A 13,258-nucleotide genomic window follows, 5' to 3' on the forward strand; every position below is an offset into this window, starting at 1 on the left:
CTCACACACACTCACACGCACACACACACACACACACACACACACACACACAGACACATGAACTCAAACTTTTGTACACTCATATGCAAGCACACACACACCACTCATTGTACATATTGCTGTACTATTGTTTTTCTACACCTGTTCATCATACAATCCATTCTTTTTTTGTACATTTTTTATTGACCTATTCTTCATTTTTCTTGCTCATATAAATGCTTTGGCAATACAATGTACTATTTGTCATGCCAATAAAGCTGATTTGAACTGAACTGAATTTAGTTGAGAGAGAGACCTCCTATCCTTCCATTACAACATTATTATTGATGTCTTATGATTGATATTTGCTCTTCCGGTGGGGAAACAAACAGAAGAGAGGAGACAAAGAGAGAAATGATTAGGGATGTGCGATACCACTTATTTTGTTTTCGATACGATACGATACTTTTAAAGGCCAATATCATCGATACCGATACAATACTTCTAAACTGAACTTTTAAATTATGAAATGTATTAAATTATTAAATTACTAAGAGTAAAATGGGTAATGACACCCACTTAACATTATATTTGAAATGCATTTTAACATTCAATATGCCTTTGCATGTGTTCAGATGAGTAAGAAAATAGTTCTGTCCTACACGATTATTCACTAACATAGGTTATTTGTCCAATTCAATGCATGTTGTATGCATACAATTTTTTTGTTAAATAAACAAACTCACTGGTAAAAACTGCTTCAAAGACAAATGTGATAGAAGTTTGCACGTCTCTCATAGACTATGATTGTTTCTGATTATTATGATAGGCTAGCTAGGCACTAGCTATTCAGACATATTACACTGTAAAGTTATGTTGTAAGTTATGTTGTTAAGTTGTAAATTAAACAGATTATTGGAGTAGGATAACAAGATAATACTATTTCAATTTTTCTAGTGTTTTCAATGTTACTGTGTTATATTTACCAGCAATTTCTGAGTAAAATAGTTTCTACACCTTTTTTTCATGGTAGGACTGGGTTAAAAATATTGATTTCTCTTATTTTGATGAACCAGTATCAATTCTTAAAGTCCAAGCATCGATCTGTGCTGTCTTCAGTTGATGTGTGAACAAAACGTAATGAAACATTACTTGTAATTGACAGGGTTTATTGTATAGTTTACAGCATTAGTTGAGAGCGATTTTTTGATTGGAAAAAAAACTTTAAACATGGTCAAATGTGTGTGGTTCATTTTTTTGCAGAACTATTCCTTTATAAGGATCTAGGATATTTGTGAGAACACGTTGTTCCTCACATAGTGACCAAGTTCACACACATTCGTGCCAGCGCTCTAATGGCTGCACTGTATGACCCTTTTTTCCTGTGAAATCATTATGAAATCCTCAGATCAGATGCAGAAACCTCAAGACTGTGAGAATCTGACGTGACACACTCGGTCTGATGTGTCTGTGATGTTTCTCAGATCAACAACATCAGGCCTGAGTACACAAACAAGCACAGGAGACACGGCACCAGCTCACAAAACCCTCTCAAGCTGAGAGGAAAAAGAAGAACATTGCTCCGCTGGAACAATAGGATCATAATATGGATATCTGTCTCTCAGCAGACCGACTGTGTAAAGTAAATATTAGCACACAAATTACAGCCTCTCATCGTCTGGCACGTCGCTCACATTAACCATGGAAACTGTAAACTGTTTTTCACCTCCGACACAAACTCTCCGTAACGCCTCTGTTTTGAAGGACAAATTGAGTGCAGGTGTAAAACATGATGTAATGTGAGTAATGAGACATGAAACGTATGACTGTGCAAGTTAAAAGCATAAAACTATTATTGCGGACATAAATACTGAAGTCTCTCAGCCAAACTCTAATGAATCTCTAGTGAGTATAAGCAGGCCTGTCCGGACTAACACGGGAAACTCTTCCCTGCAAAACAACATTACAGCTAAACAACTGGAGCAACAGAAAACAGCTCACATGTGCTCAGCAAGGGAACGGATCTGAGACATTAGCATCGGCCACAAAGAGGCGTGCCGTGTGAAGCTGCGCTGTGGTCCTCCAAACCCCTGCAGGACTGTTTCCCACTTCCCACCCGGACAAAAACCCTGCTCTGATTTACTGTGGGATAATCAGTGGTGTTTACCCGGGATGTTCCTTAGTCTGCTATTTTTTAATATACAGCTAATTATAAATACTATAAAAAATACTATAAATTCATCCAAACACACGCTAACCATGACAGAGAAAGTTACGCATTTAAACAGCATTATTTATGTTTTTAAAACAACTATTATATAAAAAACAAAAGAACAATTTTTTTTTTTAATTACAGCTATGTACATGGATAAAAACTTTTCTCTTCCTTCCTTAGAGACAGATGATAGATAGATAGATAGATAGATAGATAGACAGACAGACAGACAGACAGACGGATAGACAGATAGACAGACAGACAGACAGATAGACAGATAGACAGACAGACAGACAGATAGACAGATAGACAGACAGACAGACAGATAGACAGATAGACAGACAGACAGACAGATAGACAGATAGACAGACAGACAGACAGATAGACAGATAGACAGACAGACAGACAGATAGACAGATAGATACATAGATAGATCTGTGCAGTGCATCTATTCAAATGAACACTGGAATAATCATATCATCAATTGGCATCATGACAGTGACATTCAGCCTGTTTTATGGGTGTGACACACTCTTTGAGTCCAGAAAAATTCAGTAAACATTCCAGAGAGACGGAGAACACACCCTTGATGCCAAACATGGACTGTCAATGGCTGAATTTACATAATCTGTAACAGCCAATCACAGAAGAGCTCACAGACACAGAATTAAACTACAGCAGCCGAATTTACCCAGCAGCATGTGTAGATGAGAGCCATAAAGCCTCACTTCCCGTTTATTCCTGCCCTCCTGAAATATATAACATTTTGAAAATATGATCAAACAGATGCAAATACTTCCATATACAAATGTTAACTATGCCATCATTAAATTTGTATTTTAAAATAATGAAAATAATGACAATCTTTTCATCAACTCACAAACCACAGTTTAAAAACTGAAATTTAAACATCACAGAATGAACACTGGAGGAAACTCATTTCACGCATCCTTTTTTGTTTGTGCTGTAAACTAAACATACTTGCAATAAAGCAACAAAGTAAATTGTGTCACTGTAAAGTAACAGCAGTGAAGATTCCTTTTGCATTTAGCGAGTCAATCATGTTCCTTTAACCTTTTCTGGTTTTTAACAATGCTTTACGCATGAGAACATACTGTGGGCAGCACATCTTGAGAACCAGGTCAGATCACATCTCATTTTTTGGCAGTGAATCCAGCAGCGCACCTACAAAACCAATCATAGTGTTCACCAATATTTGATTATTTTATAGCCATAAAAAAAATAATTATCTCCTGAAATGCAGGAGTGCATTTTGTTCTTTTAAGTGTTGAACTCTGAAAGATACAGTAAAGAGGTTCCTGGAGGTTCCTTCGCAATCATGTATAAAGTCATTTTCCAGAACCTTCACCGTCTCTGTTCCTTGCTGTTGAAACGAGCCGCAAATCTCCAGCGGATCTGCTGAGACCATCACAACAGCCAAGAAACACAACACTTAACTAACCAACCCACAACCGTTAACAAAAACACTTACTGCAAACCAAAAATGTGCAAGTTAAAAAATATTCTCTCTTCTATTCTGCATGTCAGCCTCACAAATTACTTGTGATGTTCCTCGTTTGTAAGTTGTTTAAGATAAAAGCGTCTGCTGAAATTAATAAGTGTAAATGTAACAGTGGAGCTGAACTGATCACATTTCACATCAACGTATGCAGAAAAACAGATTTAGGGTCCACGCACCGGAGACCGTGTGTGTTTGAGGTGATCTGGACTCCAGCGACGGCTGCTCTCAATCTCTCTTTTCTCTTGGCGCTGCAGATGCTGAAATTAAAACCAGAATGTTTGAGCTCATTCCTTGCGTTACTACTGTTCAATTATGATTTACAAGAGAATGTGAGCGCTGTGAAATCTCACGTAACGGCGTGACTCGGATCTGTCTGTCTGAAGCTTGAGACTTTGAGCTACAGTTCAGTGCATCATGAACACATAATCTGTCTGTCTAAGAATTCATGTGAAGGTCAGAGCGCTACCAGTCGAACAAAAAGCCTTGTCGCACATTTCAGGGGCTGCCATTCAAAAACATTTAACACTACACGTGCAGTGAGACTCCAGTCTTTCTCTGCTGCTTCTGTCCAACATCTGAAGCTCATTCAGAACCTGTTGATCGTCTTCAGAGGTGAACATGAACTTTTCAACCTGTGTGGACGTCAGCAGCTTTATAAATCTCGTGCTGTAGATGTAACCTGCACTGATTAAAGGCCAGAGGAGCATTTCTGAGATGATGAATGAAGGATGCTGACATTTAACTTTACAACCATCAGCCATTTCTGGTTAACTGAGTCACCAAAAACAAAAAGAAAGCGAGTGAAAGCATTTTTATGCTAGACCTGCCAACTTTGGGGAAAAAGGTGCAACTTTTGCACCAGTTCTTCACTCACCACCATGTTATCAAATTATTCCACATATAAACGGGCAATGAAGAAAACAATAATAATACAATAATATATTCTTGAGACAAGGATGCAAACTCATCAGGGGTTAAAAACCTAAACAATTTTACATTTCAACTTTAAAAGTTTTACAGTCCTCTCAGCATGAGGATATAGAGGAAAAACTGGTAGAACACTGTTCTGTTGTTAATGAATAACTACACAGAAACAAATAACTAATGCACTAATAACATTCTAGTAACTACTATTAACTAACAAGAAACTCTGATTAACGATTTAGTAATAGCGCTCAGTTGAAACTGGTAGTTCACTATTAGCTCATATTTAACTGCTATTTTTTTTTCATATATCCTGGAGAACTACTAAGAGCTACTATACAGGTTCATAATTAATGTGAATTATGCATAATGTATAATTAATTCTAAAGTGAAGATCTCGGTAACCCACTAGTAATGACTCAAGTGTTACCAAACCTAGCAAAAAGAATGACTATCAGAATCTTACAAAAACCTCAAAAGCTTACAATGATTTCAGCAATTACTAGAGAGTTATCGTGTTATTCACTTTAGAATACTGATCCAAGTCATTAATAATTCCTTCTGAAGAATTTGGTAATACTTGAGTCACTACTGGGTTACCATGACCTTCACTTTAGAATTAATTATACATTTTGGCATTATTCATTTTAATTATGAACCTGTTTACAGTAGTTCTAAGTGGTTCTTGGGGAGGTATGGAAAAAAATAGTAGCTCCTGATTAACTAATAGTGAACTACCACATTAGATTAAGCACCATTAATTACTAATTCATTAATCAGAACTTCTTGTTAGTTACTAGTAGTTATTAGAGTGCTAATATTGTGTTACACATGTTTTCTTGTGTAGTTATTCATTAATGACGGAACAGTATTCTAAAGTGTTACAGAAAACCTCACCCTAGACTATAGACTATATTTATTTTTTAAATATTTTTAGCTATTCTATATATATGTGTGTGTGTGTGTGTGCATGCGTGCGTGCGTGTGTGTGTGTGTCCGTGTTTTTGTGACAAATGAGGACATAAATTTGTATAATGACAAAGGTATGACATAGGTATTACAAGGAGAAGGTGACTTTTCAGGACATTACCCCATGTCCCCACTTTTCAAAACGCTTATAAATCACACAGAATGGAGTGTATTGAAAATCTGAAAATGCAGAAAGTTTCCTGTAAGGGGTAGGTTTAGGTGTAGGGTTGGTGTAGGGCAATAGAATATACGGTCTGTACAGTAGATAAACCATTACGCCTATGGGATGTCCTCACTTTTCACAAAAACAAACCTGTGTGTGAGAGAGAGTGTGAGTGTGCGTGTGTATGAGTGTGTGTGTGTGTGTGTGTGTGAGTGAGTGAGTGAGTGAGTGAGTGAGTGTGTGTGTGTGTGTGTGTGTGTGTGTGTGTAATTTCTCAAAATTTTTGCTGTTACTTAGAAGACTTTAAGACAAAAATACAATTAGATACATTAGCAATCTGATGATCATCTCAAGTCAGTGACTTTTCAAGGTTAAGTAGTGTTTAGGAAACCATTAAAATCTAAGATTTTGGATGGAGATTCAAACCAGCGACTTGAGTGAACTTCAATGAGATGAGAAATCAGAAAATAAACCTCTAGACCAAATAGTACACTTTGAACAGTTGGTGGCGCTACTGAGTTGGACTGGTCACACCAACCCTAACCTGTGCACCAAACGTCAGACCATACGGATCTACAGACTCCCAGTCTGAAGATGATGACGATGAGGATGATGTCAGAACAGAAACTACAGCAGCGACACACCATCAGCCGTCAACCCTAATAAAACACAGACAATAAAATTACTACAATCAAACATTATCATCTGAGCAGAGACACACAAAGGTGAGTTTGTGAAACGCTCTTTACCTTTACTGCAGATTTTTAACCCTAAACCCTAACCCTGAAAATATACTGTTGATTCTGTGTCCATCCAAAAACTTGAGCAACACAACCGCAGCTATTTAAAGACCAGCCCACCGTTAACAGCCCTGATCCCATGAGCTCACTAATTATGAGGGAATGTAGAAAGCAGCGGCTCAGAATAGACTGACCTTAAACCCGGAGAGCAGGTGAGAGCCAAGCGCCATCCCGCTGTTGATAAAGCACAGACTTTCATCAGTCTCACATACAGTTCCCATGTTTATTGATAATATATGCCACAGTTATTCTCCATAAGCCCAGAGTAAACAGACGCGGATGTGACGCAGTGCAGGATTGCATGTTGGTTTGGGTTATGACAGCCGTTTCAGGTGCAATTAAAGTCGTCTAAAGTTCACAGACATCATGAGCTCACTCTCTCTCTCTCTCTCCTCCAGAACGGCTTTGAAGTGTTCCTCACTCTTTCATTTCAGCAATAAACTCAAACGAGCGCTGGGACTGTAAACATGTACTGAGCGGGAACCAGCACAGTCCAGTGAACACAGTCAGTGTCCAGTTCACTGTGAGAGCGAGAGGTACACATTTCTGTGAGGATGAAACTCATTAAGAGAAGCATTCTCAAAGACCCATCTTCTCATCATCGCGGTAAAACAATTAAACAGCAAACACTTATAATATGGCCACCATAAAATACAACCACATGTACGTTTAATCATCCAGCAGATGCTTTTGGCTTAGAAATGAGAAGTACAATGAAGCAATTCATCTGTATGATCATGCATAACTAGGACAGAAAAATGAACAGATCAACTTTTGACACGAATGAGAAAACGTTTGTTCCTGTTAATAAATTTCACATTGTTGAAATCAGTGAAATCCAATCACACGCTACAATATTCAATAGTGATTTGGGAGATGTCAGCTCACGAACAAACCCATACAAGCAAAAGAAAACACCACCCAGACGACATTTATGACCTGCACATGATGGATGCTAAACGTGTTTTATGCAGTGCAATATTGGCTGCAATAAAGGAGGATGCAACTTTTTCATTTTGCATAATAAACCATTTTAATGTTCACATGTAGAAGCTCCACAGGAACACAGAAACATCTGTTGGTCTTCCTGTACAGAAACAAACAACATTTAGATCGCGTGCTCCCGTAAAACTTCATTAGGTATTTAAGGTGAAGGGACGTACACGGCTTCTGCATTTGCAAATGAGCGTGAGCTTTTAGATCAGCCGTTTTACGAGCGATCGTTTGGGAAATGAAAGAGTAAAGCAGAGGTCTGCGTGTCTGTTGGCAGTATGCAGCGCTGCCCTCGGGGCTCGAATGCTGGGAACGTTTGATGTGCTGAGAGCTGCGGAGGCCAGGTGTGTAAAACTGTAAATTTGCCTCCTAAATACAAACAGGAAAAGTGAAAGAGTGCTTGACCTTCTGCAGAGATGAACAATTCCAGCAGTAAACGGCCCTCTGTTTAGCTTCCTCAATTGCAGGCCAGCCTCATTCGATTTATTGCCCTCGTAGAATCACTATCAGCCTTTGAATTCAACTCGGGCTTTGATGTTTCTCTGTATGACACCAACAATTGACAGACGAGATCGTTTAAATCACATCAGAACTGCAGGGTCTTGAGAAATCCCGAATCTCACGGCATGTGATTTTTCATAAATGTCAAGACGGTGGGCGTCGATGCAACAGCAGTTTCTTGAGATGGTCCTCACTGCAGAACACAAGATCCAGGGGGCGTGGTTGGATCCAGATCCAACTCCTCTCACCTTATATATACCTAAACCTACCCGTCTCCACCCCCTGATACATAAACCTACCCATCTCCACCCCTAAACCCACCCATCTCCACCCCTAAACCTACCCATCTCCACCACCTAGATGAAGATCCAGCCACGCCCCCTGGATCTTGTGTTCTGCAGTGAGGGGCTAATGAGTTTCTTAGAGTCTGTGTGCAGATCTCGCAGGATTCGTCCCGCATACCTCAGAGAGAGAGAGAGAGAGAGAGAACGGCTGCCTCTCTCGTACACCGGAGGCCTGGCCAGCAGAAACGGATGATTCTCTCTCTCTCACTGTCAGTCTCTCTCGCCAGCATCCCAGGGACAGCTGAGTGGCTGAGGCGTAATTGCAGAGAAGTGAGGTCAGCAGGAGGCTTTTATCAGAGATCGCACAGCGTTCAGCAACACGAGAAGATGCACAGCGCAGACGGGCTGCCCCAAAACTCCCTCTCTCAGAGTATCACAGTGGAATCGTCGGGACTGAAGCGCACATCCTGGAAACAGAAGTAAGTCGCTTTTAAAGACTGTTATTAAAAAGAATTATTGTAACATTTTAAACCAATATATAAATTTGGCAGAAACTAGGCAGAGTAAGACAGAGACTAATACACTGTCATTTAAAGTAGCAGTAGAGCAAAACTGAAACATTTAAAACAGAAATGGACTGATGTTAAAACATTTAAATTAGAGACAGAGCAATACTGAAACATTTAAGATAATAATAGAGTGATACTGAAACATTTAAAGTAGAAATAGAGTGATACTAAGACATTTAAATGAGAGAAAGAGCAACACTGAAACATTTAAAGAAATGATAGAGCGATACTGAAACATTTGATGTAGAAATACAGCAATCCTGAGACATTTAAAGTAGAAATAGAGCTATATTGAAATATTTAAAGTAGTGATAGTGTGACACTAAGACATACAAAGTAGAAATAGAGCAATACTGAGACATTTAAAGTAGTGATAGACTAATAGAGACACATTTAAAGTAGAAATAGAGTGATACTGAGACATCTGAAGTAGCAATAGAGCGACACTGAGATATTCAAACTAGTGACAGAGTGACACTGAGACATTTAAAGTGGTGACAGAGCGAAACTGAGACGTTTGAAGTAGAGATTGAGTGATACTGAGACATTTAAAGTAGCAGTAGAGGGATAATGAGACATTCAAAGTAGAGATAGAGCGATACTGAGACATCTGAAGTAACATAGAGCAACACTGAGACATTCAAAGTAGCAATAAAGTGATATTGAGACTGAAATCTGAGAATCTGATATAGAGATAGAGTGACACTGAGGCAATCAAAGTAGCAATAGAGTGATATTGCTTAAGTAGCAACAGAGTGACACTGGAACATTTGAAGTATCAATAGAGCGACAGTGAGACATTCAAAGTAGTAATAGAGCAATATTGAGACATTTGAAGTAGCAATAGAGTGATACATGGTCATTCAAAGTAGCGATAGAGCAATATTGAGACATTTGAAGTAGCGATAGAGTGATACTGAGTCATTCAAAGTAGTGATAGAGCAATATTGAGACATTTGAAGTAGCGATAGAGCGACACTGAGAAATTAAGATTAGCAATAGAGCAACACTGAGACGTTTAAAGTAGTGATAGAGCAACACTGAAAAATTAATATTAGCGATAGAGCGACACTGAGACGTTTAAAGTAGTGATAGAGCGACACTGAGAAATTAAGATTAGCGATAGAGTGACACTGAGACATTTAAAGTAGTGATAGAGTGACACTAGAAAATTAAGACTAGCAATAGAGCGACACTGAGACATTTAAAGTAGCGACAGAGAGACACTGAAAAATTAAGATTAGCGACACTGAGACACTGAGACATTTAAAGTAGTGATAGAGCGACACTGAAAAAAATAAGACTAGCGATAGAGCGACACTGAGCTATTTAAAGTAGTGATAGAGCGACACTGAAAAATTAAGACTAGCGATAGAGCGACACTGAGACATTTAAAGTAGTGATAGAGCGACTGAAAAAAATTAAGATTAGCGATAGAGCGACACTGAGACATTTAAAGTAGTGATAGAGCGACACTGAAAAATTAAGATTAGCGATAGAGCGACACTGAGACATTTAAAGTAGTGATAGAGCGACACTGAAAAATTAAGACTAGCGATAGAGCGACACTGAGACATTTAAAGTAGTGATAGAGCGACACTGAAAAATTAAGACTAGCGATAGAGCGACACTGAGACATTTAAAGTAGTGATAGAGCGACACTGAAAAATTAAGATTAGCGATAGAGCGACACTGAGACATTTAAAGTAGCGACAGAGAGACACTGAACAATTAAGACTAGTGATAGAGCGACACTGAGACATTTCAAGTAGTGATAGAGCGACACTGAAAAATTAAGATTAGCGATAGAGCGACACTGAGACATTTAAAGTAGCGACAGAGAGACACTGAAAAATTCAAATTAGCGACAGAGCGACACTGAGACATTTAAAGTAGCGACAGAGAGACACTGAAAAATTAAGATTAGCGACAGAGCGACACTGAGACATTTAAAGTAGCGACAGAGAGACACTGAAAAATTAAGATTAGCGACAGAGCGACACTGAGACATTTAAAGTAGCGACAGAGAGACACTGAAAAATTAAGATTAGCGACAGAGCGACACTGAGACATTTAAAGTAGCGACAGAGAGACACTGAAAAATTAAGATTAGCGACAGAGCGACACTGAGACATTTAAAGTAGCGACAGAGAGACACTGAAAAATTAAGATTAGCGACAGAGCGACACTGAGACATTTAAAGTAGCGACAGAGAGACACTGAAAAATTAAGATTAGCGACAGAGCGACACTGAGACATTTAAAGTAGCGACAGAGAGACACTGAAAAATTAAGATTAGCGACAGAGCGACACTGAGACATTTAAAGTAGCGACAGAGAGACAGTGAAAAATTAAGATTAGCGACAGAGCAACACTGAGACATTTAATTAAAGTAGCAACAGGAATATTGAGACATTTAAAGTAGTGACCGAGGTATATTGCGATATAATTGAATATTATAGAATAGTGAGCTGTGCCCACTCGGCCGATTCACAGAAGTGGTCATTTACTTCAGCGTCAGTCATCTACAGACAGCCCTGCCATTTAACAATTAAATGTCTTGCAGTGAATTCTGAGTAAATCTTGTGTAAAATTAGTGTTCAGTTGAATTCAGGAATCCTTTTTTTATCTTATATCATTACTATGTTATCTATATATAAGTATTATGTATATATAAACCCTCTCTAGATATCTGGAACTGTGTGGAACTGGCCTGTCTCCTGTATCTTCATCAGGATTGGACAGCATGTGTATGGAAGCATATAGGTAGCGAAATTCAATTTAAAATGCAATATGCAAAATGGCAATGCAATATGCAAACACAATGCCATTTTGCATATTGCGTTTTAAATTGAATTTCGCTACCTATATGCTTCCATACGTGTGAAGCATCCATTTGTTCATTTGTGTCATTAACAGCAGAAACTAACACGCTGCTGCCTCCTCCAGCTCTGAGGAGATTCTGCTGCTGGAGGTCAGAGGTGACGCCAGCATCTGAGGATTGTACTGGGAAAGGGTCCGAGCGGATCTCCCACAGCTTGAAGATCCAATCTGAGTTTTGCCTTCAGTATGTGGATCATGAACTCCTTGAGAAACGCAGTATAATGCGCAAATGGACGCTGCGATGGAAACTGCCTGAGTTTGCGTGTGGACTGTGGCTGGCGCTGCTGGTCAGCCGTGTTTGTGTCTGCGATGGACAGGCGTCTGTGACCGACTGCTCCAAATACGAGCGCCACACCAGGAATTACGACTACATGGAAGGAGGGGACGTTCGGATCCGACGCCTCTACAGTCGCACGCAGTGGTTTCTGATGATCGACGAGTTCGGGAACATCAACGGGACGCAGGATCCCAACAACTGCTACAGTAAGAGCGTCATCACTCACTTCTGACGTGTCTGTCTGAGGTCTTCATGTTTCTGTTGTGTGTCAGGGTGGAGAAAAATAACATTAACAAGCGTTAGATGATGCGTATATGAATATTTGAAAATATCGAAGTTGCATGATAGTTTCAACTGAATGTGCATTCTGTTTTTTGATCAAAAACAATGTGTCTAAAGTCCATGATTGGTAAAGGCCTCTTCAGTTATAGTAGAGACTAGAGAGTGTTTTCCCACTGTATGTGGAAGGAATCGGCTGGTCAGGGTTCCAGTGGGATTATGAGCAGGTCTCGTGGCAGTGTGACAAGAAGTGACAGGTGTAAAGAGAAACAGGTGTTTGGGGGGAGTATTTATAACTCTTGTTTCCCTTCATTGGAGGACTTAGTGCTCAGAAGTTATCAGATGTGGTCAGAATGGAGGTACAGTTCAGTGATTGCAATCTAGTTTGTGTAGAGAGCGTCAAAACAACAACAAAAAATGAGACTGGAAGCTGATGTTGTGTGCATGGATACATAATGAATTATTTAGCTGATAAAATAAATATTTAAATCATTGATTATTCACTTTAATGATCATGTATATACATAACATCAGCCTCCGGCATGTTTGGTTATTAGTCATTTCAGTTGTGTACGAGAAGAAAGCCGTTGTGTTGGCGTGACGGCATGCATCTCTGCTCTGGAGGGAAAATGATTACGTCAGCTGGCACTGAAAAGAAGAAAAATTGATACAGCCAGATGTGGCCGACAACTGCACGCACAGAGCGCATGCAAGACATGCAGTGAGGGTCGGTCAGCGCCGCAGGAGAGAAAAGCAGACGCGTTCTGAGGTTCTGTCAGAGCTGTGCCGTGACAGCAGCTTATTATACCACTGGAGATGCTCACATGTGAAGCAAACACTTCCAGAGACACACACACACACACACACACACACACACACACACACACACACACACACACA

The 13,258-nt window shown here is 39.4% G+C and overlaps 1 protein-coding gene across 1 annotated transcript in view; it reads left to right on the forward strand.

The window, feature by feature from the left end:
* The first annotated feature begins 8,809 nt into the window (after positions 1 to 8,809).
* Positions 8,810 to 13,258, forward strand: part of LOC107663467 (fibroblast growth factor 7-like) — a 6,246-nt gene continuing 1,797 nt past the window's right edge. Inside the window, exons 1-3 of the mRNA XM_016453709.1 lie at positions 8,810 to 8,829; positions 11,608 to 11,665; positions 11,801 to 12,285. Of these exons, the coding sequence (XP_016309195.1) occupies positions 12,024 to 12,285 (262 nt within the window). The 5' untranslated portion in view covers positions 8,810 to 8,829; positions 11,608 to 11,665; positions 11,801 to 12,023. The remainder of the gene's footprint in view (positions 8,830 to 11,607; positions 11,666 to 11,800; positions 12,286 to 13,258) is intronic.

The sequence above is a fragment of the Sinocyclocheilus anshuiensis genome, unplaced genomic scaffold (genome assembly GCF_001515605.1).
Source record: "Sinocyclocheilus anshuiensis isolate Anshui unplaced genomic scaffold, SAMN03320099.WGS_v1.1 scaffold2237, whole genome shotgun sequence".
Taxonomy (NCBI): Eukaryota; Metazoa; Chordata; class Actinopteri; order Cypriniformes; family Cyprinidae; genus Sinocyclocheilus; species Sinocyclocheilus anshuiensis.